General features: G+C 46.7%; 2 protein-coding genes and 1 non-coding gene across 4 annotated transcripts; 2 read left to right on the top strand and 1 right to left on the bottom strand.

Moving 5' to 3' along the window:
- Positions 1 to 13: 13 nt before the first annotated feature.
- On the bottom strand, positions 14 to 829 carry MRPL51 (mitochondrial ribosomal protein L51). Its single transcript, XM_074593094.1, has 2 exons — positions 455 to 829; positions 14 to 286 (listed from the first exon to the last, which is right to left on the bottom strand). Exons 1-2 carry the CDS (start codon positions 711 to 713, stop codon positions 90 to 92), a joined length of 456 nt encoding a protein of 151 aa, XP_074449195.1. The 5' UTR covers positions 714 to 829; the 3' UTR covers positions 14 to 89.
- On the top strand, positions 251 to 27,989 carry NCAPD2 (non-SMC condensin I complex subunit D2). Of its 2 annotated transcripts, none has more exons than XM_074593059.1 (31): positions 251 to 387; positions 1,260 to 1,335; positions 1,485 to 1,543; positions 2,006 to 2,187; positions 2,604 to 2,743; positions 5,352 to 5,479; positions 5,561 to 5,684; positions 5,766 to 5,913; positions 6,483 to 6,680; positions 7,208 to 7,342; positions 7,894 to 7,978; positions 8,627 to 8,801; positions 9,068 to 9,189; positions 10,156 to 10,365; positions 12,313 to 12,487; positions 14,169 to 14,253; positions 14,404 to 14,537; positions 15,922 to 16,054; positions 17,590 to 17,674; positions 17,778 to 17,939; positions 18,185 to 18,402; positions 19,554 to 19,665; positions 19,978 to 20,101; positions 20,310 to 20,465; positions 20,695 to 20,872; positions 21,929 to 22,023; positions 24,825 to 24,905; positions 26,841 to 27,027; positions 27,239 to 27,365; positions 27,507 to 27,665; positions 27,854 to 27,989. In XM_074593059.1, the coding sequence occupies exons 1-31, from the start codon at positions 315 to 317 to the stop codon at positions 27,934 to 27,936; spliced, it is 4,149 nt and encodes a 1,382-aa protein (XP_074449160.1). In that variant the 5' UTR covers positions 251 to 314; the 3' UTR covers positions 27,937 to 27,989. The 2 variants fall into 2 exon arrangements, with proteins under 2 accessions (XP_074449160.1, XP_074449153.1); XM_074593052.1 differs by lacking the exon at positions 251 to 387 and adding an exon at positions 890 to 1,154.
- On the top strand, positions 1,604 to 1,926 carry LOC141738157 (small nucleolar RNA U85). The gene has a single exon (XR_012585334.1). It is a non-coding gene; the product is annotated as a small nucleolar RNA U85 (small nucleolar RNA).
- Positions 27,990 to 27,994: the final 5 nt, after the last annotated feature.

The raw sequence follows: 27,994 nt of genomic DNA, 5'->3' as shown, positions 1-27,994 counted from the left end.
TTGCAGAAAGCACTGAGAACTCAACTGTGTTTTATTCGGACCATGATGCCACAAAACCACATCTCCATGTGTCAAACCCACAGTTGCTCCTAGCGGTGCTTCCCGGTACGATTGAAGCGCCTGTACAAGTACCGGATCCTCTTGTTGAGTTTGTGATAGTCCTCTACAAACATCCGATCTCCCACCACCTGCTTCTTGCGGATGCACCTCTGCAGCTCGTTCCCCTTCCAGCCTCGCAACCACTTGGGCCCTTTGATGAGGTTCTTCGGATGGATCTGGAAGTCACCTGAGACCAGGAAGACAGAGCAGAGAGAATGAAGCCAGGCCTTGGAGAAGGCTGTTCCCAGGGCAGGCAGCTGCAATTCCCCCCTCCCCCCCGCCTCGCAGGTGGGTCCAGCCTCCCTCCCCTCCTGCCCTGGGGCCGCCGCGGGGAGTGGGGTGGATGAATTCTTACCCAGGATCCCCACGTTGTCGTAGACCCCGAACAAGGCCCGTTTTTCCGTCCAACGATCCACCTGCTTGGGCTTCGGGGGCTCCTTGATGCGGATGGCCCGGGTGAGCCCGGCCAGCGGGGAGGAGAGGGGCACGGGGAGACCGGGCCGCACGGGCCCCCAGCGCTCCCTTCCGCCGCTAATGCTCCGCTCGGCCTGGAGCAGGGGCGAGGCCCGGCCCAGCAGGGCTCGCCCCGCCGCCCGCACCAGTTCCAACGCCATTGGGGTGACCCCCGCGGGCGGTACCGGTGCCGCCGGGGAAGGAGGAGCCGAGCCGGGCCGCCCGCCCCGTGGCTTCGGACGCTCCCCTTCCGGTCGCTGTGGCCGTCGGGAAGCGGAAGGACGAGAATGTGACGTCACGCTAACGGTCGGAGTGGGAAAGGGAGCTGGCGATTGGGCGAGGCGCCGCCGCGGGGCTGCGCTGCTGGGCGCTGATAGGCCGGGGCAGGGGGGTGGGGCCAGAGCGGCCCGCGCGCGCTGTTTGGAGTGTCCGGGCCTGAGGCGGCGACGGCGGCCGCCTGTGGGGTTGTGCCGGGGCCATGGCGGTGGCCTGGGAGTTCCACTTGCCCTTCGCTCCGGCCGACCTGCTGCGGGATGGCGGCCCTGGGCGCTACGTGGTGCGGGAGGTGCTGACCGTCCGCGAGCTGCCGCCCGCCCTCACAGGTAAGGCCTTCCCACCACCACCTCTCCCGGCCTGACCCGCTCCCACCGCCCGCTCACGGCTGTGACTGCGTCCCCCTCTCGCCCCCTCTCCGTATTTCCCCGCAGCTTTCCGAACCGCCTTCCGGGCGCGGGGCGCGCTGGCAGTGCTGCAGCACTTCGACCCCCTCTACAGCTTGCTCCAGTGAGTACAGAGCGGCGAACGCGGAGCCAGGGACACTGGGAATGAAGCGGGTGGAGAGGAGGGTTGAGGAGAGACTGGGGCGCCCGGGCACTCATGCCTCTCCCTATGGCCTTTACTCGCTGCCCTCACACACTGTGTTTGCCCTGCAGCCACTTCCGAGCTGTGCAGACTGCTGTCAAGGAGGATGCCCTGGAGCTGATGATGCAGGGTGGGTATCCGTTGTTTCCAGCTGAAGCAGGAGTAATAGAGAGGTTGCTCTCCTCTGGCAGTTCGATGATGATATAAAGGCTAATGTGACTTGACCAGCTGGGTTGCACCCTCAGCCCATTCCAGTAATACGGGTCTGTAATCTTGGTGGACAATGCAGAGCTGTGCGTGTTTGCTGTAAGGGCAGGCCGACAGAAAATCCCCTTCCCTGCGTCCCTGGAAAGTACATCTTTGGGATGCATCAGCTCTGAGTGAGTGTTTCTTTGAGCTGACAGGGGGCTGTGGGAATAGGATAAGACAGCGTTTCCAAGGTTTGGGTTGCAGGGAGTAGCCCGTGTTACAGCTGGTGAGATGTGAGCACACGTCTTTGGTAATCTGATGACTGCTCCAAAAGAAGTCTCCAAAAGAGAGGATGGCTGAGGGGTCTGGCAAGGAGTGCTCATGGCTTTCTACCTCTCTTCAGTGGTGTCCAAACATTCCAATGAACTTCCTGCCATCTTGGGTGATTCTGAGTTGAGCCATGCAGACCGCAGTGCACACCTCAATGCTCTCAAGATGAACTGCTATTTGCTGACTGGCCTGATGGATGCCTTTGAAATGGAAACCTGCAATAATAGTTTGTTGGAGGTGGATCCTGGTGGGAAGGTAGGTGAGGGGACTGGGGGGAAAATAAGATGATAAAAGTAGAAAACATGTAAGCTTGCTGAACTCTGTAGTATCTATCAGATGTTATAGCTGGGTTTATTTAAACATGATGCCATCAAGAGCAGTGCATAATGTGGAGTACTGAGATTTCTGTGAGACTACATGGAAAAGAGCCAAAGGGACAATACGTGTCTAAACATTTAGTGTGCCAGTAATTTCTCAAGTTCTCTTCTGTGGTCAAAGATGACAGCAGTGGTCGTTTGATGTGGGCATATAAGCTTCTCATACATCTCTCTGTATGTCTCTTAATGCTGCAGAATTTAACAGTCATTTTCTTTTTTTGAGGGAGTCAGGGTGGCGGTGTTTTTTCTGTTGTTAAGCTGCTGGTGTATCGTATCATGTAATCTTTTTTCTAGAACAAGAAAAACCGTACCAAGACCGCTCAATCTTCATGGGAAGAGGAGAGGGAGCCACTTTTACAACTGCTCACGCAGCTGCTGCAGCTGGATCTCCGTCAGCTTTGGGGTGGTTTGGTGGTGGAAGAAGAGTTTGTCAGGTATAGGATGTAGTGGATGTAGAATCATAGAATAGTTTGGGTTGGAAGGGACCTTTAAAGGTCATCTAGTCCGACCCCACTGCAATGAGCAGGGACGTCTTCAACTAGATCAGGTTCCTCAGAGCCCCGTCCAACCTGACCTTGAACGTTTGCAGGGATGGGGCATCTACCACCTCTCTGGGCAACGTGTTCCAGTGTCTCGCCACCCTCATTGTAAAAAAATTTCTTTCTTATATCTAGTCTAAATCTACCCTCTTTTAGTTTAAAACCACTACCGTTGGACTGTCACAACAAGCCCTGCTAAAAAGTCTGTCCCCGTGTTTCTTACAAGTCCCCTTTAAGTAGTGAAAGGCCGCAATAAAGTCTCCGTGGAGTCTTCTGTTCTCCAGGCTGAACAACCCCAACTGTCTCAATCTGTCCTCATAGGAGAGGTGCTCCAGGCCTCCGGTCATTTTTGTGGCCCTCTTGACCTGCTCCGACAGGTCCATGTCCTTCCTGTGCTGAGGGCTCCAGAGCTGGATGCAGCACTCCAGGTGGGGTCTCACCAGGGCAGAGTAGAGTGGCAGAATCACCTCCCTTGATGTGCTGGCCATGCTGCTTTTGATGCAACCCAGGATACAATTTACTTTCTGGACTGCAAGTGCACATTGCTGGGTCACGTCCAGCTTTTCATCCACCAGTACCTCCAAGTCCTTCTCCACAGGGCTGCTCTCAATCGCTTCATCTCCCAACCTGTATTGATACCAGGAGTTGCCATGACCCAGGTGCAGCACGCTGCACTTGGCTTTGTTGAACTTCATGAGGTTCACATGGGCCCCCTTCTTGAGCTTGTCCACGTCCCTCTGGATAGCATCCGGTCCCTCAGGCATGTCAACTGCACCACTCAGCTTGATGTCCACAAATTTTCTGAGGGTGCACTTGATCCCACTGTCTATGTCTTTGATGAAGATATTAAACAGTACTGGTCCCAATACAGACCCGAGGGATACCACTTGTCACTGATCTCCATCTAGATATTGGGCTGTTGACCACTAGCCTGTGGATGTCACCATCCAGCCAATCTAGAGGTGGGATGGGTGATAGTGATCTTCTGGAAGGGAGAGTTAAATGTTATATCTGCCAGTGATGTGGTATTACAGCCCTCTGTAGGGTGCAGATCGCTGGGAAGCTGAGGAAGCCATCTTGAGGCAAAAGCAATGTGTTTAGGAACCACTTCCTTTCCTCATGTAGGCCTCTCAAATTCAGATGTTGCTTGATCAGTTTTTTTAAGGATACCGAAGAATCTGATCTCCTTCTATGACAAGATGACCCGATTACTGGACGAGGGAAAGGCTGTGGATATTGTCTACCTAGGCTTTCAAAAAGCATTTGACACTGTTCCCCATAGAATCCTCATGGAAAAACTGGCTGCTCATGGCCTGGATGAGCATATGATCTGCTGGATCAAGCACTGGCTGGATGGACGGTCACAAAGAGTGGTGGTCAATGGAGTTAAATCCAGCTGGCAGCTGGTCACAAGTGGTGTTCCTCAGGGGTCAGTTTAATGTCTTTATTGATGATCTTGATAAGGACATAGAGTGTATCATCAGTAAGTTTGCAGATGACACCAAGTTAAGTGGGAGTGTTGATATGCATGGGGATAGGGAGGCTCTACAGAGAGACTTGGATAGATTGGACTGATGGGCCAATGCTAACAGTATGAGCTTCAACAAGGCCAAGTGCCAGGTCCTGCACTTGGGCCACAACAACCCCATGCATCACTACAGCCTTGGGGAAGTGTGGCTGGAGAGCTGCCTGGCAGAAAAGGACCCGGGGGTTCTAATTGACAAGCGGCTGAACATGAGCCAGCAGTGTGCCCAGGTGGCCAAGAGGGCCAATGGCATCCTGGCTTGTATTAGAAATAGTGTGACCAGCAGAAGGAGGGAGGTGATTGTCGCCCTGTACTCAGCACTGGTGAGGCCACACCTTGAGTATTGTGTCCAGTTCTGGGCACCTCAGTATGAGAGAGATATCGAGGTGCTGGAGCGAGTGCAGAGCAGGGCAACGAAGCTGGTGAAGGGCCTGCAGAATAAATCTTACGAGGAGTGACTGAAGGAGCTGGGACTGTTTAGTTTGAGGAAGAGGAGGCTGAGGGGAGACCTCTTCACTCTCTACAACTACTTGAAAGGACATTGTAGAGAGGTTGGTGCTGGTCTCTTCTCACAGGTAATTAGCGATAGAACAAGAGGTATTGGGTTCAAGCTGAAACAGGATAGGTTTAGACTGGACATTTGCAACAGGTTTAGACTGGACATTAGGAAAAAATTCTTCACAGAAAGAGTGGTCAGACACTGGAATAGGCTGCCCAGGGAGGTGGTGGAGTCACCATCCCTGAATGTGTTTAAGACTCGTTTAGATGTGGTGTTAAGGGATATGGTGTAAGGGAGAACTTTGTAGAGTGGAGCTGATGGTTGGACTCGATGATCCCAAGGCTCTTTTCCAACCTAAATGAATCTATGATTCTATGATCTCTCTGGTTTGAGAGAAATGTTTGTCTAGTGCAGTGCATCGAATGATGTTGGTGCAAGTTGTGATGCTGAGGTTGACCATCTCTGTTCTGTGGCTTTAGCTTAATGACAGGAAGCTGCTACCGTATCCTGGAGAATCCAAGTATCGGTCTTCAGAAGCACCGGGCCACACGGGAGGCTGTGACACATCTACTTGCTGCAGCTCTGGTTCATTATGATCACATGTTCAGTGAGTTCCTGTTCTACCTTCTTCCTGAAGCCATTCCCAGTTACTTTCCCTGACCTTTTTCTTCTTCCTCACATGCAAAAGGTGCCACTCTGAAGATCACGCAGATGCTGCAGCACTTTGAACATGTAGCCCCAGTGTTTGCGCAGGCTGTGAGCCTCTGGGCTACAGAGTATGGTCTGAAGAGCCTGGTGGGCGAATTGCTAAGGTGAGAAAAACACCCCAAGGGTTGTCTTTCTATCCTTAGCAATTTGAGGCACCCTATTCCTTGTTTCATCTTTCTGTGCAGGGAAATTGGACAGAAATCTCCGCAGGATCTGGCTCGTGATACTTCTGGAGTCAAAGGTTATGCTACCTTTATAACTGAACTGTCTGAACGGATTCCAGCTCTGGTGTTATCCAACATGAGCGTTCTCCTGCGTCACTTGGATGGGGAGGTACATTTCCACATAATTACCTGTCTGGAGAAGTCGAGCGATGGAGGTGCTGCTATCCAGTTATCCAGTTTTTCTGTTTGAAAACAGAACCTCTTTCATAGAGATCGATTGTCAAAACCTGTCCTTCGGAATAGGTTCTGCCCTTACCTAAAAGATGAAAAGCAAACAGAAACCATGACATCTACTGTTTGGCTGTCACTCCCAGATATCAGAGAACGGGAGACTGCTTACTGGTCTGCTTACTGACATCCCAGCTGTTATCCCTCGTTCTTCAGTACTTAATGAGTTTGTCATTGTGTTACCTTTTTTTAAACTGCCCTTAAAAGCCATGAGTGTTTCTGATATCAGTTCTTGGCTTCTGTGGACCCAGCTGGATAGAAGGGTTGGATTGCTCTGTCTTGCAGGCACAGCCACACTCACCCAAGGTTAATACAAACTCCATAATGGAGAAATTCACTTAAGGCTGGAGCCTGGGCTTAGAAGGCCCGAACTCTGGGCCAGCCTTCCCCTTGGCACATCAAGTCATCTCTTTTTGTCTGTTCCTGGCTCAACAACTCTTCCTTTTGCAGAGTTATATGATGCGAAATGCCATTCTGGCGGCTATGGCAGAAGTGCTGACACAGGTGCTGAATGGTGACAAGCTGGAGGAAGTTGCCCGTGGTACTCGGGACCAGTTCCTGAATATGCTGCAGGCCCACATCTGTGACATCAATGGCTTTGTGCGCAGCCGTGTGCTGCAGCTTTTCACTCGAATCGTTCAGCGCAAGGCAAGTCTGTGCTGGGGAAATGGTGTTGTCTCAGTCGTCACTTCCCCCGTTGTCTTTTGTAAGGGAGTTTCTGTCACCCTGCTCTTCGTTTGCAGAGACTGAAATTTAACAGAGAAAGGTATTGTCCCTGGGTACCGTGGCATCTGCAATTCCTTTTTCCCAAGAGACCAAAGGTCCTGGGGGTGAGGGAACTGGGGAACACAAATTAAACACTGCTCTTTATTATCAGGACAGACTAGAAGGAAGAGTGCAGTATGCAAGCTCTTTTTGGACGTTGGCATGGGAAAACATCACCCTCACTAGATATACTAAGGCTCAACTCAGCAGAATCCTGAATAACCTAATCTAAGTCCTTGCTTTCAACAGAGATTGGACCAGAAGATATCCAGAGGTCCCTTCAGACCTAGACTTTTCTATGAATCTATAATCTGTGCCTTTTAGTACATTCATATGTCTGCAGTAAAATAACTCTTCATGAGTCTCTAGGCCTTCCTGATAACTTTGTTTATGCTCTCATTGTGTGCTAGGCCCTGCCTTTGACTCAGTTTCAGTCTGTGGTATCGCTGGCTGTTGGGCGTCTCAAAGACAAATCTGTGGTAGTAGTTAAAAATGCGATCCAGCTCCTGGCTGCGTTTTTGTCCAACAATCCCTTCTCCTGCAAGGTAATTTTGACTAGTATAATGGATATGCTAGATGACTGTTTGCAGGCTGAATATCTGCAGTGTGCTATAGCCAGGGCAGCAGCCTTTATGTGTCTTGTGGGAGGGACGACGTAGCCTTTGACCCTGCAGGTCGTTTTCCCAAGCTTAGATCTTGTTTCGTCTGGCTCTTCCCCAGCTTGGTGTAACTGGTAGGTATTCTGAAGGCCAGAATTGTGATGTGCTTGATTGTGGAAAAACCTGCAGCAGTTTGATTTGAATCCACTGTGGGGTTTTGTTCCTTAGGATCAGAATTAGTCTTTTAGAACATTCTGCACAGAGCTGCAGCTCTTTGTGTTGAGCTGCACCTTCTCCTGAGCTTCTGAGCCTTAGACTGGCAATTGACAGCTGTTCCTGTTCTAGGATGATGACCGGAGTCTACTATTCCAGTTTCCAAAACCAGGGTTATCTGAGGGGATTGACAAAGTAGGGAGTGGAAGAGAAAGGAGAATTCGAGCATTTTGGAAAAAGGAGGATAAGTAACATATTTTTTTTTCTCTTCCTGGCATCTTCAGTTAAGCTGTGCTGACTTGGCCGAGCCACTGAAAAAAGAGACGCAGAAACTGCAAGAAATGAGAGACCATGGCAGATCCACAGCAGGTAATTTCCTTTCTTCCTCTTTCCCCTTCCCAGGGCGTACCAGGGCTTATTTTTCCGCATCTTAAATTTGCTCCCAGGTTGTGGTGGCTTTTGTCTCAGATCTTACAGTGAGACGGTGAGGCCAGATGCCAGATAACCGGGATTAAACTCAAAATGATTTTTCATACACTGGTGTTGTAGAAGGACTGTATGAATGTCCATACCTAGACCAACAGTTCATTTAGCTAAATATCCTATTTTCAGGATAAGAACTGAAAATACTTATGAACACCCTCCTAGGTTTCCATTTTCAACCATTCAAGGGCTGCTTGAACCATAATTTTGGTCAGATATTAATTTAAACTTGATTAGCCTTGGAACCAGTGCTGTCTACAAAACAATAAATAGCAAATGATGGTTTTCTCTTACCTGTAATTTTTTTTTACCCTCAATGGTTTCTTTTTTTATGCCAAAGAGTTCTTGCCTATTCTTAGTGCAGTCTGGGAGGGATCAGCAATGGGAATAGTGCCTGCCTGGGGTGGAGTCGGCAGGGGGTGTGGGGGTGGGGTAAGTAGAATTCCTAAGTTCCAGATGAGTTTCTCTCCCCATTTAGGGTGTCACTTGAGTCTCTGTATTCTTTATTCCTTCTTTTTTTTTTTTTTTTAATAGCTCCAGCAATCACCCCAGAGGAAGAGTGGGAAGCAATGCTGCCAGAAGTTAGGGCTGCCACACAGCAGCTCTTTCAACCACCGCAGGAAGGGGAAGAGGAGGTGCTGGAAGTTGAGGAAACGGCGGAGAGTACATCGGAGCAAATCACTGGGCTGCTGAGGAAGCTGAATTACAAGTAAGAATGCTCTGTAGTTTGAGAGAGTGTTTATCTCGTGGGATGTGTCGGTCTCTAGTTCTCTGTTCAAGAAAGGTTTGAGCTCCAGGGTAGAGGGATGATTTCCAGTAACGTTACTCTGTAGGAAGAGATTGACATGGGCACCCAGCGCAAGATGCGGGCAGGAGCTGCTTTCCCAGGTGTTCAGGGCAAAGTTGGATGGTTTCCCTTGTGTCCTGCCCTAACGGGTTGCTGATGTTCTTCTCTTGGGCAATGTCATTGTCCAGGAGTGCAGCCCGCCTTACGCAGAAGGCCCTGTGTCGCTTCCAGGGGAAGGAGCCCTTCAGTGGCCCTACAGAGGATAACGAGGAGGCAACAATCTTGGGTGTTCTGAAGAGACTTTACACAGGTAACCGCTTTAGATCGCTCTGTCTCCCCTAAGTCCAAGCTGATGCCAGAGCTAGACCAAAACCCTCTGGAATGCCCCATCCCTCCTTCTGACCCGTGGAGCTCTCTCTGTGTATACTTGACAGCTCACAGAGCTGCACCATCTCTGGATCGTTTGCTCATCTAGTGGCCTGGCATCTTAGCTGGATCACAGTAGCCCTGTTATTTAATTTCTGGTCAGAATAGCTCCATGTTCCCACTAGAAGTGCATTTCTGATGCTTTAACTCGCATAATATCTGCTGAGGGGAGTGAAGCCAGTGTTATCCACTCAGTCTTCCCGTCCTGTCTGAATTTGTTGGGAGTTCTGCTTCCTGAACAGGTAGTGGCACATAATGCTTACCCTTAGCAGCCTTGTCCAAGTATCTGATTCAAGCAAAGTCTTGCTTATCTGGGGCTCAAGCCTCAGGGCATAAGACTTTACATGCTTTGTCTTTTGTTTCAAAATAAGGTTTCCTAGCCAATCCCCTTAAGCTCATTTCTATCAAAAGGCTACCGTCTAAATAATTTAATCTTCTTAACTTTGTCAACTCTCCACACTTGCACAAACTTTGCTAGAGAGTCGTAGTGTTTGCTGCCTTCTTGCTCTGCCTGGATTCACTTTTAGGGCCTCATTCATCTTTGGGTAGTTGTCAAGTTCAGATTAGCCCCTTCAGCATTTTAATGGTGTTTTACCCCAACTGGACCATGCCTTTCTCCACCCCTGTATTACGTTGGCATTTCTGCGGTGCATCACGTTATAGTGCTGGAACTTGTTCTCCAGGATGTTGAGATTTTTGTCTTTATAGCTAAGTCTGACGGATTTTTGAGTAAGTCTGGCTTTCTGAAGCTGTTGGTATGGAGTGGAGAGAAGGGTTAAAATGCCCTAAACCGTGCCTGTTTCTCTCGTACGTTCAATACTGCTCACAAACAAGTGTTCATGCTGTGCAGGTTCATGCCCAGGTGAGAACAGTGAGGATCCTCCGCGTGGCAACAGTAGTCTTAATACTGAAGAAGTTGTACCAGAAGAGCAGCCTCAGACAGAGCTGGTCAAACAGGAGATGTTGGTGCAATACCTGCAAGATGCTTACGACTTCTCAGTGAAAATCACAGAAGCCCTGAGCCTGATCAGCAGGATGATGTACGAAAACTCTGTCTCAGGTGTGTGAAATAGCCATGGGGCTCTTTCGCCCCCATTCAGTGTTTCCAGATTTTTCCCATTGCTGAAGCAGAGATGTGGGAGTGGTGGAGCTCCAGGGGAAGGAGAAAAGTTTGGAGCTGCGCTTAACTGAGTGGATATCACAGGCATTTCCAGGATATTGGAACAGCAAGTGCCGTCTAAATGGGTGTCATGAAGAGGATGTGTTAGGGCATGAACGGGCTGTTTAGGAATCCACTTTTTAAATATGAACATGGAAAGTGTTTTTAGAAGCCAGGTGACCAAAATGACTTTATTTATAGTGACTCCCCCCTCCTGCGGGGGAGGGGATTTATGTTCATCATCTCAGCCGAGGTTCTCCTAAAGTAAGCACAGCCAGTGAAGCTGGGTTCTGTTACTTGCTCAGTGCCCTGATGCAGCTTCAGGTGTTATGCTGGCCGTAAGAGGGGAACTCAGCAGCATGTCTCATCCACCTCACCTTTCCTTAAACTTTGTTCTGTAGCTAAAAGTGATCCTGATCAACAGGTTCCATGGCCTGGTCGTCTTCAGTGCTGTAGTGAAAGGTGGTTGGAGAGTAGGCCTTTGAGTTAATTCAGCTATTCATATTTAACATGAGGACTGCTGTAACCAGTTAGACCCTTTTTAAGTGCTTGCCCGAATTGGCACCCCTAAGGGAGCTGAGGCGCAGCCCCCTCCTCTTTCATCCTGCCTGGCGGATCCATTTGCCAACTGCTCGCATGGTTCTGCGGTACAGATGGGTCTGGGGACTACAGCTCCCAAGCTTCACGCAGACTCTTCTGAGGCTTCATCTGTATTGAGAACTCGTACGTTACCTGTGATAAGCGTGTGGGCTTCCCCAGCAGGGTTTGGATGTCATTGGCTGTTCGCACACACAAAAACAAACTCCTGAGTTCGGTCTCTTTACAGGTCATGTGAAGCTCCAGGCTGAGAGGATGCCCCTCACCTGATACTTAAACACATGGGGTTTGGTTTATTGTTTTTTTATGGCTGCACAGATTTTACTAACTTTCCACCTCCCTGTTGTCCTATGCTGTAGCGTAAGGAAAGCAAGTTGGGTGTTTGGACTGGGCAGTTTGAGACATTGTCTCCATTTGGAGATAGCATGCTGCTGGGTGAGGGGGAGGGTGGTAAGGGATGTCTGTGCTCAGATTTAGGTTTTTTTATTTAAAGATTTAAGATTTCAAGATTTAATTTTATTTTTTGTGTTGCAAATATGTATCTTCTGGTGTGACTGGAGGCAGGGGAAGCATACCAGCTTGTCTTGGTGCAAACACATGTCTGATAGGGGATCTTTATCAGATCTTTATTCAGATTTATAAGTTAGAGCTTATACTGGGTAAACTCCCACTTAACCAGAGGTCAGACTCTATGAACTGTTCATTGTACAGTCCCTCTAATCGTTGCTGCGGCTCCCTTGTGAATGCTCTCCAACTTAATGTTTTTTCTTGTCTCATGAACAGAAGGCTGGACAGTGTATTTCAGGAGTAGTTAAGCTGGAATCAAATACATTATTCCTTACCCCATTTATACATCAAATAGCTTAGTTATTCAGGCTACAGCATCGCACTGGGACTTAATGTTCAGCTGCTTTTATCTGCTGTGACCATGAGATCTTTTTTTTTCCAAAGCTACTGCTTCCCTGAAGAGAATTTTGTTCTTTCTCAGACATGGCCTCTGTGCTCGTCTCAAAAATGTATCTCATTTACATTTAGCTGTAACATTTTTAATCTGTGCCTTTTTTCCTGCAAGACATCTATGACTTTGTACTAATGACCCCATTCTGACTTGAGCCCGCTGCAGGCGGTAGGAGTGATCTTAGATGATTGTAGGGCTTGCTGTAAGAGCAGCAGGCCTGTGAATTTGTTTAATGGCCGCTCTAATGGGGTTAGGAAAGAACTGCACTAACAAAACTGTTCTTCTCTCTGCAGTGGTGCAGGAAGCCATTGAGTTCTTTGTGACAGTCTCAAAGTTTGGTGTGCCTCAGGCACTGCTTGGAGTCCGCAGGATGCTCCCCCTCGTATGGTCAAAAGAGCCTGGTGTTAAGGAGGCTGTACTGAATGCCTACAGGCGGCTCTATCTGAACCCCACTGGGGATTCAGAGAGGTAAGGGTCTTCCTAATCTGAAGTTTTTTTCTTTTTTTTTTTTTTTTTTTTAAATCCATTTCGGGGATCTGTTGGGAATTGGGTATGGACAGGAAGAGAAATCAAATTTGCCATGTTTCATGCTGAGCTGAAATGTAAGGTTTGCGTCCAGTGGTAAAGATGCTTTCTCTTTGAGCTGTTACTAACATTCATGCAGTTCTAAAATGTTTTTATATATCTGACTATCCCAATCTTCCTGTGGGACCTCCAGCTGAGCTTCTGCTTTTGGTTTGTCATGATGTTCATGTGTAGGAAATTAAGACAGCAAAACTCCATATCAGACCTTATGGAAGGAGAAGCTGAGAATTACTTTAAATAAAACTGTTACCGGGCACTCATGCTTAACTTGCTCATAACTTTCACTCTCATACAAAGCACTGCACCAGGATACACGTGCCCAAAGGGTCTGGGTAGGGCCTCTATGTGATAGGGAACAAGGGGTGTCAGTTATGAAGGTTTGTCACGTAGACAGGGTTCTTAATTGGCAACAACAAACCAATTTTTTGGATGGCTATTTCAACCCCTTTGGGAGTTGACTGTTGTTATGGGGTCATCCCATGACTAAGTGTCTTGCATACTTCACCCTCGCTGGGCAAAGGCATTGCCCAACGTCTGTTCCCTCATTTTGGATTTCTTATGGCTGTCGTAGCTCATCCTGCTGGGATAATAAGAGGAATGGTATACAGTGTGGTCTGAAGTTAGAGCTGTCTTTCTGTTACCAGAGCTCAGGTTTTTTGCTGATATGTCATGCATGCTATGGCCTTATCTGAGTGTAGGCATTCTGCTTCTGATGTACACAACACATTCCTCAGTGTTTACTCGTTTTCTAACTGTCAGTTTGTGTCCTTGATTTTTCAATATACACCGTTTCTTTATCACTCACACTATACAAGGTTAGTTACTATTATTGTTTGGGTGCTTTCACACACATTTCTATTTGTATTTCATTCAGACCAATCTTAAATCTTTCTGTAACAAATCTCTGCGCATGGCAGATGAGAGAATGTTATTGGAGTCTTTGTTGCTGATCTTTATTGAGGATTTGCGGGTGGGTACCGCTTGCATGCTGGTTTCTTCCACACTAGGGATGAGCTATGTCTGTTCTCTACTGTGGCACTTGCTCACATGTAAATCCTGCTGGATACACATTCACTATGATAAGTGTGATCCCTGGCGAGATGCACCATGCCTCACCCTCACTTGCACCATCAGCACCCACTGCTGCTTATTTCTTCTTAATAATATTGCCTGGAGATGACTCTCCTGCAGTTTGAGTTCTGGCCTTATTTGTTCATACAGAGATTTTCAGGTTTCTTATGCTCTAGTAGTTTGACTTGTGGTTGAGAGCAAACTGGGAGGTGGCTGGTGAGTGCCTCTGGTTGGGTCTTTGAGCACCGGGAGGAGCAGCAGTGCACAAGGACAGTGGACTTTTGAGCCCGTGTCATGGTTATTGGCACTTGAGCTGGGTGACCTGGAGAACTTCAGCAAGTGAAGGGGAAAGTTTTCCTGTCCCCAGGGATCAGCTCTGTTATCTAATAGATGTCCTTAACTCTCTGAATAGGAGAGTAATTGTCACAGTTCCTTTTTCTTTACCTTTTAATTGTTTTTTAATTATTTTATTTTCTTTTCCTCTCCTTCAAAGGGCCAGGGCCCAGAGCCTGGTGCATTCTCTCTCTCTCATCATGGTGGATGCATCGCTAGGAACAATACAGTGCTTAGAAGAAATAGTGAGTACTTACCTTGCCTGGGTTTGGAGTGTATTTGTAATTTTAGATGTCTTATATTAAAAATGTGGTCATTTCAGTTAATGGCTTTGTTGGTTTGAAGTCGATCCTCCTCTGCCTCTCCCTACTTGTTTTATTGCATTACTTCTCCAGATCTCAGAGTTTGTGCAGAAGGATGAAGTAAAGCCTGCTGTGATCCAGCTGCTATGGGAGCGGTTCACAGAAAAATCTCAGTGCTCGTCACTAGAACGACGTGCTGCTGTGATGCTGCTGGGGATGATGGCACGGTGAGCCCAGGGCCTAGTCTAATACTGTGGGTGGAAGGATGTACAGGGAGTTGATTTTTTTCGAAGAACTGTGGGTGCTGCATCAGCTGACCCTTTGTTCTGCAGCTTCAAAATTAGCAACTGGGTCATGGGGTAACAAAACTTGGAATTAAATATGGTTGTGCTGGGTCCCACCAGCACAGCCTCTGAACAAGTATGACAACATTACTTTCTTTGTGTTCTGAATGTCCATCCCTTGTCAGGGGTTTGCCATGTCACAGCTCTGCAACCTTGTCTGTGTTTGGATAAGAACAGTGAGAAGCTGCTGAGTAGAGATGTCTGTAGTCTTTAGCATGGAGGCAGATGAATCTGCTTCCCTTTCTGGGGGCAAAAAGAGTCTAATTGTACTATAAGGCTTTCATTCCTCAGTTTCCCGGCCCAGGAACCCTTTGGCATTTAGCTTATCTGCTGATTTCTTCTTGCTCTTCCTACTTCAGTCCTTCATCTGTCAAAAATAGGCTTGCATAATGATGGTCTTGAAGTTCTTGGCTCTAGAGTTAGAGCCATTTCTGGAGCTTGCAGCCAATTCTGCAATTTGAGTATTAGATATTCTTTCCAAGGTATTGCTGCCACCCCATCCCACATGCTTGTGGCAGAATTGTAGGCATCGTCTCAAAATTAATATCCTTCCCTGAAAATTGTGGGATTTCAAGAAAACTGTAGGTTTCCAGGATATCCCATGAGATCCTGCATTGAGTCTGTGTGTGTGTGTGTGAAATAACAACAACATTGCCTGTTATTGCTTTTGTCCTATAGATGCATGTTGTAAACTTTGTAGATTCTCTTTTTAAATACATTAGGTTCTGTTCTTGCCGCCTTCACCCAGTTAATTGTATCCTCTGATCAGGCCTGGTCTGAGGAATGTACAATTCTGCCTTTCAGAGGTGGAAAGGAGGGGGGGATGTGGGAGTGGGTTTTGGGATTTTTTTGTTGTTGTGTTGTTTTGTTTCCTACAGTAGGAGAGGAAGTGTCACATCTCACCAGTCCTGAGCTTCTGTTTCTCAACATTTTTCTATATGTTACCCTTTTTTTTCTTTTTTTTGTTTGTTTTTTTTTGCTCCTTTCTGATAAGAAGAGTCAAGTCTTTCTTTACAAAGAGACAGTATGCTCAGTGTTGTTTGCTTTGGAGAACCTCACCTCTTAATGTAGTATGGATTATACTGGCTTCTGTGGAATATTGCTTGCTGCTCCTGTAACTATATAGTCATTGGATGGATTTATATTTTTTTTTCTCTTACTCAGACCACTGCCTTCCACAAGGCACAAGGAGTATTTCTCTTGGTTTTCCATATTTCTGTGAACTTTCAGGAGGAACTCCATGTAATACCCCCATTCTTTTCCACAGAGGGAAGCCGGAGATCGTAGGTAGCAACCTGGATGTCTTGGTGACAGTAGGGTTGTCCGAGAAGGCATGTGAAGACTATCGCCTGGCTCAAGAAGTATGCAATGCAGTTTCCAAACTTGCCAGTAACCCTAAGGTAAGACTCTTAGCTTGTTCTTGAGGTCATTCAGAAACACAGTTATCCAGAAACAAAGGGGGCGGGAAATGGTTTGTATTGAGAAGAGAGAAAAGTGATTAAATTTTTATGGATTTTGAAATTAAGTAGGTTGAGACCATTCAGCAACACTGTCTGGAAAGCTTAGCACACATCAGTGAACATGTAATAAAAGTATTTTCATTAGGCAACAGGCTGAATTCAATTAGTAAAGAGTTCAGTGCACAAAAAAAAAATCTGTTTTCCTTTCAATTCTCTTCCTCAGACTCCCCGTTCTAAGCAGATTTGTGTTTCCTCAACCATGAAGCCCTTTCCCCTACTGATGTTTTCTGGTGGTGTGGTTCTTTTGCCCTCCCTAGTAATTGATATTTGGGAGTTGTCAGCTGTACAGCTGAATATAAAACATAAAAGGTTTTCAAACCTGTCCATGTTGTACTTACAGTAACATGATGGTCACTTATCAGACAGCTTCTTTGTCTGTGGAACAGTTTATGCTTTTTTTTTTTTTAACGCAGTTGGGAGGAAAAAAACCCTCTTTGTTTTTTGACTCAAGCATTTAGGGCATTTTGGTTCATGACTTCCAGCATAAAAGCAGCCCTCCTTCAAACAGCACCATCATTCTGTGTTCGCCCCTTCCACTGGGGATGTTACTGCAGGACCTTAATGAATTAATGTGTATCATAACATTATTAAATTTTCTGAAGGCGGTTGTAATTCAGTTTTAGGTTGACTGTGCAGTTAAATTTGTACATGACGAGGGACTGAACTGTAGGTACTTGAACGACTGTGGTAGCTCTTCCTTCCCCTCCTCCCCCATAACCAGAAATTCAGTACAGAGAGTAAGGTTGTAGCGAATTGAGAAATTTTGTTTCCAGCCACCGAAAGCTGGTAAATCCTCAAGCAGTAGCTTGTTTTGGTCATGTATATTTTGATCAGGCAGCCACAGGTGTGCTGGGATTTCTCGGACATTGTGATACTTGATTTAGTAGTTCTATGCGTTGTCTTCATCCCAACCTAAAATGTGGTGGGACTGCAACAGCTTAAGTGTGAGGTGGGTGTTGAATCCAGAGCTATCCTCTCTTATTTCTACTGATGATATTTTGCTTTTAAACAAAACCTCATGGTTCTGGAGTACCCTCAGGCAAGGGCATCTAGCTGACTTACTGTTGGTAGCTGAAGATGCTCTAAAAGTTTCCCTCTTCAGTCATTGTGGATAATGAGTGAACAACAGATTTCAGAAGAGTTATTTTGATTTAAGGTGAAATAGTGGAACTGTCTGGCTTAGCCTCGGATCATCACTTGGCCAAACTTTAAATCCACCCAGTGCTGCCACCGTGTCTTCAAAAGTGACAGTAATGTCCTTGCTGCATGTTTAGTTGCACAGCAGCACTGGATGTCCCTGCAGTGGGCCTAGCGTGGGTTTGATTAGCATTGTGCACACAGCAAGGTTTAGTTCCAGGAAGGGTACGGGGTGGATCTCTTACGTGGTAAGAGTAACTCATCTATTCTCTCTGCAGCCAGCACAGGGAAAGAACAAGGCTCCTTTTCGACTGCCACAGAACCACATGCTCTTTGGTTGCCTGAGTGAGACTGTGAGTAAAGGTGAGCTCAAGTCAGCGGAAGGTTTGGAGGAGATGGAGTTGGGCTGTGAGACAGCCCGTGTTGTGGCTGGTGTGTGTGGTACATTGCTCCCTCTTCTCGTTAGGCTTTGCCCAACCAAGTGGTCACTGGATCCCTTTCATGGAGGCAGCAGTAATGCTCATCTACCAGCTGGCAGAAGGGGCAGAGGAGATATGTGCTCAAATCCTGCAAGACTGCAGTCGGCAAGCTCTGGAGAAGCTGCAGGAGGCTGATGGGCAGAAAGCTGGTGAGGAAAAAAGCTGGTGAAGGAAATCTGTACCCTTGATTTCTAGTGCTGCAATTGGGTGGCCTTGAATAACTGCAAGAGGCAAACAGAGCTGAGGGGCTAGTGGAGGTGTTGCTGTGGAAGGGCGCGAGTGCTGTGAAGGAGTTTGTGGAGTATGAAGATGGGTTATACAGTGAAAATTGGCAGTAACTGATGGGGGAAGAGGTCTAGATCAACACTGAACTGTAGTAATTTTTCTCCACTAGATCCAGCGGTTTCTCCCAGCAGAGTTTCTGATGGTGATAGCAGTCTCCCCACATTCCTGCTGATGCACCTGGTGTCCCTTGTGGGACAGGTGGCACTGCAGCAGGTAGCATATTTGGAAGTATCTGTGAGTGCAGAGCTACGCAGACGCCGCATCCTTAGAGAGGAGGAGAAGACCAAGAAGCATTCTGACAGCAGCACAAAGAAGCAGAGACCCCAGGTGAGAACTGAGGGCTTTTTTTCCTATGGGCAGCTCTAGTGTCCCAGCTGCTGCCACAGCAAACTTCTGGAGAACATGCTTCTGGGGATGCAGGAGGTCTGGGGTAATGCATGCTTTGGGAATGGAAATGGACGTGTCTTGGTCAGGATTGACAGGGAGAGCTGAGGTCCTTGCATGACCCTGTTCAATAAAACTCTCACACTAGTCTTGGGTTTTGAACAGACAGAGGAAAGGGAATGGAAGGTGATGCCCTGGCCGTGCTTATCTTCCTGCTTCAGGCAAACATTTCGTTTCCACTCATCACCTGCTTTCTTACCAGTGTAATCTTTTGCAATTGCTGCTAGCGGTGACAAACACCCATTTGTGCCCTGAGTTTTGGAAAAGGTCTTCTGGAACCTTGGTCCATAGGGCTTGAGGGTCCTATCCTCTCTCAGGTAGGATCTGTGTGATAGAAAGTCCCTGCTTGGTTACATCTACCTCAGAACATTTTCCAGAGTGTAGTGAGGCTGACTTTCGTGGGTAAGAATAGAGAAAAATGTTATGTGTCCCTAGGTATCCAGTCTCTGTTAGATGCCTACAGTGCTATATCCAGATAAATCTGTAGTTCGTTTCCTCATCTGCCCTGCTTATCGGTGTCACTACCATTTCCCGCACAGGAGGAGGTTCCTATGAGATTTTCCAAGAAGCAGAAGCTGGATGCAGATTTGGTCCCCGTGCAACACTCATGTCTCTCTTCTTCCCTTGTGTTGCTTTTGCCTTGCTATAAGGTTTTCTGTGGTCTTGCTCAGAAGACCAGGAACTCAAAGTCCACTTTGAACTTCATGCTTTTAGGATTTGAGTGTTCTTTAAGTTGTGCTGTACTTGGGCATCGATGCCAGATGTGTCCTATGTCTGTCTCAGCTTAGTAGCCTAGGCTTTCGTTTCATTGATGATCTGTGGCACGTGGACTGGCAAATCCCGGACTATCCTTCACATTTCCATTCAGTTCTTGGGGAAAAGTGGGTTTTAAAACTCTCCATCAGCCTGTTGTTCTCAACTCTAGTTGTGCTGCTGGTAACATGTATGCACCTCTCGCCCAAGAGAAGAGTACTTTGTGAAGGAAGGGGTTATTGTTGCCTGTCGTCCTTTTTATAGCCTTCCTTTCTGCACAGAGCACAGGAAATGAGACCACTATGGAGGAAGAGCTGGGCCTTGTGGGAGCCTCAGCTGATGACACAGAAGCTGAACTCATCCGCAGTATTTGTGAGACAGAACTTCTAGATGGTAAGTGTGGCTGCCACTGAGGAGCACTGGCTCTGTCTGCCTGTGTGAAAGAAGAGGTGTGGTGGGTAACAGGCCCAGGAGGAAGGCTGTTTGCTTCAGAAGGAAATACTGTCATTTTTTGCCCGGTGCCAGTTTCTATGTAGGCTGTCTGTTTCTTTGCTGTGCCTCCCTGGAGGTGGTTTTTCAATGGTGAAAGTGAGTCAACCAGTTTCTATGGTCTGCAGAAGTTCTGGGATAAATTGAGTAATTGTTCTTAAAGTGAGATGCACAAACAGTGCTTGCATCATTGCTGTCTTCGTCCCTGTTCTCTAGAGAAGCACCTGTTCTCTGCCTTTGTTCCACTGGTGCTCAAGATCTGCAACAACCCTGGGCTCTACAGTGATCCAGCCCTCTCAGCTGCTGCAGCCCTCGCTCTTGGCAAAGTCTGCATGATCAGGTAATGTCTAGCCCTGCTGGCGTTCTCTTCCCAGCCTTCCTAGTCCTAAGGCACAAGCAAACATTGCAACTCCTTTCCTGTGGAGAGAACAAAACACAAAAGAGCGTTCATAGATTTGATTTTTTTTTTTTTTTTTTTTTGTCTCGCTGCTCTCTGAGAGATGGGATTTTGGTATCTATGCCTTCTTTTCTGTACCCTGTCCTGTCAGCTCTGAGTTCTGTGACTCCCACTTGCGCCTGCTGTTCACCATGATGGAGAAGTCCACTCTGCCTGGTGTGAGATCCAACCTCGTTATTGCAGCAGGAGATCTGGCCATCCGTTTCCCCAACCTGGTGGAGCCTTGGACATCACATCTCTATGCCAGGTAATGCTACACTCATTGCTGGCAGAGGACGGGTGATGAGAGCTCTGTGGAAGGGTGACACTGGGCCTCCGGAAGGTGGGAATGATCCAGGAAACCAAATGAACCAATTTTAAGGTGTCACTGCAGGGAGACAACAGACCTGGTCTGTGGAATAGGCTGTCATGCGTATCACTAACTTGGAGATACTCAGCTGTTTTCTGTGGTAACTATAACTATATGCTTCTGTCAGGTTGCGGGACCCATGCCCAAGCGTGAGGCAGACGGCTGGACTGGTGATGACTCACCTCATCCTCAAAGACATGGTAAAGGTGAAGGGCCAAGTGAGCGAAATGGCAACTCTGCTTATAGACCCAGAGGAGGCAATCATGGGAGTGGCTCAGAACTTCTTCAGTGAACTCTCCAGCAAGGCAAGTGCACGCTCAGGGACCTTAGTTCACAGGAGCGGGGGAGGGCTGGTGGAGGCTGGGTAAATGACACAAGAGTTGAGTCCTGGAGAAGGTGTGTCAGTGGTGTAGAGCAGCTGTCTGTTCCTCTTTGTTGCCTAAATTAGGGTAGATAAAGGAAATTTTGCAACATGAGTTTTGTTTCAACCCTGATGTTGCTGAATTTGGCCTCACCCATTCACGTCAAGAGGCAGGCTCCAAACCAGTGCCTTGTCCCTTTGCTTTCTTGTGTACGCCTAGCGCAGGGTTGGGAACGGTTTTCTGCAGTTTACCTTCAGGCCTTACAACAGAGTCCCCTGACCTTATGGCTCAGGCAGTGCCTCATCTGGGAAACCTTTCAAAGTTGCTCTTGGCTGTGTGACATTAGGATCCTTAAATTGAAACAGTTGCAGCCCAAGCAAGCAAGAACAGTGGTAGCATTAGCCCCTGTGTGCTGTTCATTGAGCGTGATGGCTGCTGCAGGCCCTTCAGAGTTTGAGGTTTGCTGCCTGAGAAGCTGCAGTGATACCGGGGCTTTACCAACTGGGCTTGCTCTGTTAAAAGCAGAGCCGGCCACCTGACTGCTGACTTCCTACCTCTGCAGTGTCTATGACAAAACCGTGAAAAAGTAGTGGGAAGGGGAGTCTGAATTGGGCTTTATCAGGCAAGATGGGAGACAGTTGCTTGAGCTGAACTGCTGTGTAAGTTTCCTTTACCAGGAAGCTTTTTTGTTGGGTTGTGACAAGGTTGGAAATCAAAGAAACTGCATCCAAGCCTGCCAAAGAACAGAGCTGTTGCAAACTAAGGGTTGCAGTTGCTGTTAGCTTGTGTAGTTGGTTGGGGTTTTTTTCCCCCTTAGCTTCAGCCAAGTAGTTTAGGTTTGGCTGGCTGTGTACAGCTCATCTTGAAAAGCTGATGTCTTCAATCAGTAGATTCGGGGTGGGGAGAAAGGAGGTAACTTTAAGTGGGCAGCTTATTTGGCTTGACTCGAGCTGTCCTTCATAATTCTGTATCTCATGTAGAACCTTATATTCTGCACAGGATAATGCCATCTATAACCTGCTTCCAGACATAATCAGTCGTCTCTCAGATCCTAACTGTGGCGTAGAGGAGGAATCCTTCCACATTATTATGAGGTATGCTGGGGTTAAAGAAATCTTTTTCGACCAGGACTATGTTCATGCAAAGGGGGTGCCAGATCCAGGGAGGAGAAACTATGGTGACATATACAACATGCTTTTTCAGTTGTTCTCCTTGATCCGACTCTTTCAGTCTGCATCTGAAATGGAGCCATGCTGAGGGGAATTGATTCTAAAGCCACATAGTTGGGGGTGAGGAGAGACTTCACAAAGAGTTTTCACTGGCTCATTCAAAATTACTTTGCCTCTAGAAAAGGAATACAGTTGGGTTTATGCATGGGAACGTGAATATGCAACATTAGGAGAACACAACAGATTTTAAAGGCTACCTGTGTAATTTTAGTAGCCTACTGGATTTCTGTAAGCAATTTTAGTAAAACTGTAGCTAAGGTAACAGATTTAGGTTTAGGGGGTTTTAATCTGTTTGTTGTTTTGTGGGGTTTTTTTGGTTGTGGTTTGTTGGTGGTTTTTTTATCAAGAAAGCATGATTCCGTAGTATAAAGACACATTGAAATATTTCAATCTGAGGGTATTGGTTGCTCATAGGCAGCTCAAAGAATGTCTTTAGTGGTAAATTACAGAAATTTTCTTCTCATATCTGAAGCCTAACCACATGAGAGGGTTTTTTATGAGTTGCGTGAATCCCTGTGGATTACAGAGGGGAGTGTTGGGACAAAACAAAAGTATTGCTGTTGCTGAAGAGAAGAATAGTAAAATGTCCGGTGAGTTATTTCAACTAGTCTTTCTGTCCATGAGACTCCAGTGGATTTAGGAAGAGGGATGGAATTTTGGACAGGTAGGAATTGGAAGGCACAAAAAAGGTCCATTAGTGAAGCTGATGAGACTGATGATAATTTATGTCTGCAAAAGTATATGGATGTTTTGCTTCAGCTTTCAGTAAGGAGGGTAATGTGAAGTAATGGGAAATTCAGCATGTGGCTACTGACCGCACATGTAGAAGTGTAAGTTAGTGTCTGAGGTGGACGCAAACCATCGCAGAGAAACAAGAAGGCAGCATGTATACAAAAAAAGGACACAATTTTGGAATTTTCAGTACAGTTTTTAATAAATGTCAAACTGGAGGTGTTACCACAGACCTAGAGAATAATATGCATAGCGCTTGCATTAAAGTTTGTTTAAGACAGCTATAGATGGACTTCTCTGACTTCCAGAAACAGACAGAGAGAGAACTGGAGCCGCCTAGCAAATAAGCGAAAAGTCAGTATTAATTTAATAAAGTAGACAAGTATCAAATTAGTCTAAATTAATTTTAAAGAAGATCTGATCATCAGTTAGCACACCACATCATATTCTTTAAACAGGGAAAAAAGGGAATAGTAGTTGAAACTGAAGTGTTTCCCCATGTAGCATTATATGTAATGTTTCCATTGTGGAGAGGATCTGGTTTAACTCAGAAACCCTGGTGGACAAAATCACAGGCCAGGAGGAGATTATGCTCCAGGGATATTTGCCAAATTGAAAAATAGGGAGGTGTAAAAAAGATAGGGATAGTAGGGGGGAGTATTGCTGTTAAAGGACTAGCTCATGGAGATTGAGAGGGCTACAGTAATAACTGAGATGAAAATTAGCAGAACAAAGTGTAAGGTTGCATGTTCAGAAATTGTTTAACCCCTGCTCTAAAGCTATGGCTAAAGCTAGAGATGTATTCCACTTGCTGTTTTAGCAGTCAAGTTTTTTCTGGTTTACATATAGGGAAGCATTGGTATTGCTGGTGAGACCTTGCCTGGAATGCTGCCACGGTTCTCGTCACTTAAGTTAAAGAAAGAAGAATTGATGCTGGAACAAATGCAGAGAGAGGACTGTTGATGATACTGTCTCTTTTCTGTATCTGAGAAAAGAAGCTTAGCATGGTGGTTGTAGACATAACAAAAACTGAACAAGGATGTGCTTAGAGCAGTTATATCAAGGCCAGTGGCAACCTAACTGAGTTTAAGTTAACAGAAATGCTGGTACGAGAAAAAGGGAGGCCAGCAGGACCTTCTTACTCAATAAATAGAAGTTACTCAGTGATTTTGATGATGAGGACATCATGCAAAATGCAGAAGTACTTAACTGTGTGAAAGCCCATGTCTCTCTTTTCCTCAAGAAGCTAGGAAAAATGTGGGATCAGGTTAGCATTTAAGTTCTGTTAGGCTTTGTTCCCACTGTAGTGCAAAGTAACACCCACTTTCACATTGAACCAAAATACAGTAACACGCCTTCAGGAAACTCATAATGGAAAAAAAAGTCACAGGAATGGTTTTGAGTGGGGGGACAAAAAAATACTGCAGGCCACCCCACTTCCCTCAAAGTCTGCTTGTCAAACATTCTAGTGCCAGCACAACTTGTGAAGTGAGGAAATTGTCTGGAGGTGTTGTATGCTCTTAAAACTGGATGGAAGGAGCTGATCAGAAGTTGACACTGCAGCCTCCTCAGCGTCCCTCCTGCCTCAGGCCCTGCACAGACATTAGCACTTCTTACTCCAGACCTACAAGGGTCTTTACTTTAGCTGGATTTCTTAGTTTCATCCTAGGTGGGTGCTATTACACAAACATGCAGTTCTAATTATACGTTACGTCATAGCAGTTGTCCCCCAACAGGGTCTGTGATTAGTATTTGAAATATATTTATACACACTTTTAGCTTCTGAACCAAGACTGAGTCATGCAGAGCAATCTTGTTTTCTTTTGCAGGACCTCCCAGACGGATAGGATAGCTGCAGGCATCCCATGGTGGAGGCAGAAATGAGGTTTCCTCTCTGAGCTCTCAACTTTCCCATTTTTTTTTTCTCTTTGCAGACATCTTTTCTCCTATATTACAAAAGACAAACAGACAGAGAGCTTGGTGGAGAAACTTTGTCAGCGATTCCGGACTGCCAGGTGGGTTGTAATCGTAATTTTCCTGACAAACAAATCATCTTCTTGGGAATTGTTACAAGAAACTAGCTTGTATACAGTGGTTGTAACAGGTTCCCATCATATTTTTCATGTGGCAAAGTGACAAATGTTGAGATAACCTAGATTAGGTTCCTTCCCCCCCCCCCCCCCATCTTCCTCCTAAAAATTCATTAATAAATATGTATAAATTAAGGCTTCAGGTCTCATTACACTGTGATCGGCCCCTCTCCCTTCCCTCCTTTCTTAGGGAAAAGGTTTTGTGACAATTTAGATCTGCATTACAGCTGAGCAAGGAGACATCCCGTGTGTGGGTTTTATGCACCTTCGTGGTCCTTCTCCACAGGCTGTTCCCTTGCATCTCAGCTAAGAAATAGGCGCGTTCAACTGAGAAGTTGGGAGCTCCCTGTCTGGGGTGATCTCAACTGTCTAGTTGATATAGGCCCGTCCTTGTTCCGCGTGCGTGGGCTGCTCAGTGCTAACTCTCTGCCTGGGACTCCGTTTTCTTATTTGAGAGCCTGTGCCACTATACATTTATGCCTCTGCTCTGCTCTTCTGCAAGATGGGCATACCTGGCTCATGGTGCTGATCACAGAGTATATAGCGCAGGACCCATCCCATGAATCTTGGATATCATTTTGCTTCCTGGGTTTTGGGGTGGGTGTGTTTGTTGCTCCTTTCCCCAGGCTGTAACTTCACTGACACAGAAGTATACTTCCCCCCACCCCCTCCCAATGAGATAGTAGAAATTTATCTGCCTCTTTCATGTACTTTCAGTGATATCTTCATTTTGGTGCACCTCCTCCATTCCTGTGGTTTTCCTTTTCCATCGTTGTGGCTTTGCCCTTGAGGTTTAAGCTGTGTCTGTTTATCTTGGCCATTTGTACACAGTGCCTGGGCATGTGACCTGCTCAGCTGCCTCAGGGATTTGCATGTTCCCCAGAAATATTTGGATATTTTTTCCTAAACCGGAGTGGAGAGTGGCCCCTCTCTCCAAAATTGCCTCCCAAGAACACTGGTGAGCTCTTCACACCACATTTGTTAAAAACGATGTGTGTAAGCCTTTACTAAAATGTCCTAATATTTCTGTACCAGAAAGATGATCAGTTTAATGCACGCTAGCAGTAATGCAAGTATCATTCAGACCTAAAATGTGGAAGCACCTGGATGCTGCAGCTTTGTTCTCCATCTGTCTGTATTTGGACGGTGCGTTCTGAGAGGGTATATGCAAGACAGACTTCTGGCCCTCTGCTTTGTATATATGAATAATAGGGGCTTTGGCCGAGCTTTTTCTCCTTCTATTCCATCACAGTGAGCTACATTAAGGATGTTAGTTTGCTGATTTTTATTATTTTTTTTGCCTTTTTTTCCCGATAACTTTTGCTGGAATTTGAATGTAGTCCTCCTTTGAAACAGTTGTTGTTATTTGTTCACTTTATGTCTTAATGAAAATGGCCTTCTTTTATGTAACTGGCCTGTAACTGCCCAGGAAAGAGAGAGAGAGAACATCAAATAAAGCTTTGCTTGAGACTATCTCAAACATGCAAAAATGAGCAGCCAGGGGTTTTTTTACTATTGAGTTGAAATAAGGCCCTTCAAGAAGAGACGTCACCTCACTGAGCGCATATATTCATCATAGTTGGCAATAACTTTGGATGCTTTTTGAACAAATGACTGCATTCTTTAACAGCGAAGCCTCGTGTTTTTCTGACAGACACTAAGTCAGTGTCTGGGGGAATACGGTGACGGTTGTGAAGTGGTTGGTATGGCATGGCACTGTGTAACAGAACAACCTGAATCTCATGTTCCGCCGGGCAGAAGCACCTGCAGGATACGCTTTATCCTCATGTGCCATAGTTTTTGGCTCATCCTTACACATCCCTCTTCATAGGAGCTAATGGCAATCTCTGTCTCTCCCAGAACTGAGCGTCAATATCGGGATCTGGCCCACTGCCTTACTCTGCTTCCCCTCTCAGAACGGGGCCTTCACAAGCTGCAGGACAACTTTGACTGCTTTGCAGACAAGCTCCAAGACCCAGCTGTCTACAGTTGTTTCCAAACTGTGATGGCTCGATTCCGCAGAGCAGGCGGCAAACCTGAGACTAAAGTAAGGATGGGGGGCAAGTGGCCGGGCCAGGAAAACAACTGCTTTTAACACACAGTGATTGGAAAGCCCTGCAGTTCTCTGTATTAAGCAGGCTACTCCTTGGCCCCGACAATTTATCAGAGGACCTGATGGCAATTCTGCTATGGATGTAATACTTCTTTCCCCCTGTCTTCCCCACCCCTTCACTCCCCCCCCCTTACATCTCCATCAGGCTTTGGCTGAAGAACTGGAGCAGAAGCTGGCTGCCTCCCATAACCGAGGGCTGGATTCAGCAGAGACATGCCAGGAAGGTAGTGGAACTCCAATGCCAGAGCCAGCCAAGCAGAAAACAACAGGAGGTATGTTCCTTTTGTGAGACTGCAGCCTTCCCCCTGATCCTGCAGTCCAGCAGAGACACCTAGGGACTCTTCCTCACCCTGACAGACAGAATGGCTGCTACCTTTCCCTTTTTTTGTGTGTGTGTTTTTTTTTCTTGGCAGGTTCATGCCGCCATCCCCTGAACACAGTCAACAGGGATGAAGATTTTGTCACCCCCAAGCCTCGCAATCTCCGAAACCCTAAGCGTGCCCAAAAGCGTCCTCCATGCAAAAAAGCCATTATCACCTTCTCCAGTGATGAGGAGAACAGCTCTGAGGACGGTAAGGCATTGTACCTGTACGCTCAAAAGGTGAAACTGGAGAAAGGCTGTAGATTTGGCCCCACAGGGATGTTCCTTTGGGAAAGGGCAGAAGGAGGGTAGGGCTTCAGAGCACGGCCTATGTTGCCTGTGTACGTCTCTGTTGAAGGCAGTAGTGTGCTGGTTACTGACACATTTTACTCTCTCTAGAGCTATCGGCAGAATTAAGAGAGGAAGAAACCCCCACCAAAACAACCCCCATCACCAGATCTTCAGCCCGCCGGTTGCGCTGAGGGAACCATCTGCCACTGTCTTTAACTAAAAATAAAACTTGTTTTATACAGCAGTCGT

This window comes from Larus michahellis, chromosome 1 (genome assembly GCF_964199755.1).
Source record: "Larus michahellis chromosome 1, bLarMic1.1, whole genome shotgun sequence".
Taxonomy (NCBI): Eukaryota; Metazoa; Chordata; class Aves; order Charadriiformes; family Laridae; genus Larus; species Larus michahellis.
Note: the sequence above shows the minus strand (reverse complement) of the source record. Positions and strands in the feature narration are given on the sequence as shown.

Excerpts from the sequence above, each read along its gene's own strand:
- MRPL51 (XM_074593094.1), bottom strand. The coding sequence starts at position 713 with ATGGCGTTGGAACTGGTGCGGGCGGCGGGGCGAGCCCTGCTGGGCCGG. Across the intron at positions 287-454 it reads CGACAACGTGGGGATCCTGG|GTGACTTCCAGATCCATCCG; the intron begins GTAAGAATTCAT and ends TCCTGGTCTCAG.
- NCAPD2 (XM_074593052.1), top strand. The coding sequence starts at position 1,031 with ATGGCGGTGGCCTGGGAGTTCCACTTGCCCTTCGCTCCGGCCGACCTG. Across the intron at positions 10,366-12,312 it reads GTACGAAAACTCTGTCTCAG|TGGTGCAGGAAGCCATTGAG; the intron begins GTGTGTGAAATA and ends TTCTCTCTGCAG. Across the intron at positions 16,055-17,589 it reads AACTTGCCAGTAACCCTAAG|CCAGCACAGGGAAAGAACAA; the intron begins GTAAGACTCTTA and ends TTCTCTCTGCAG.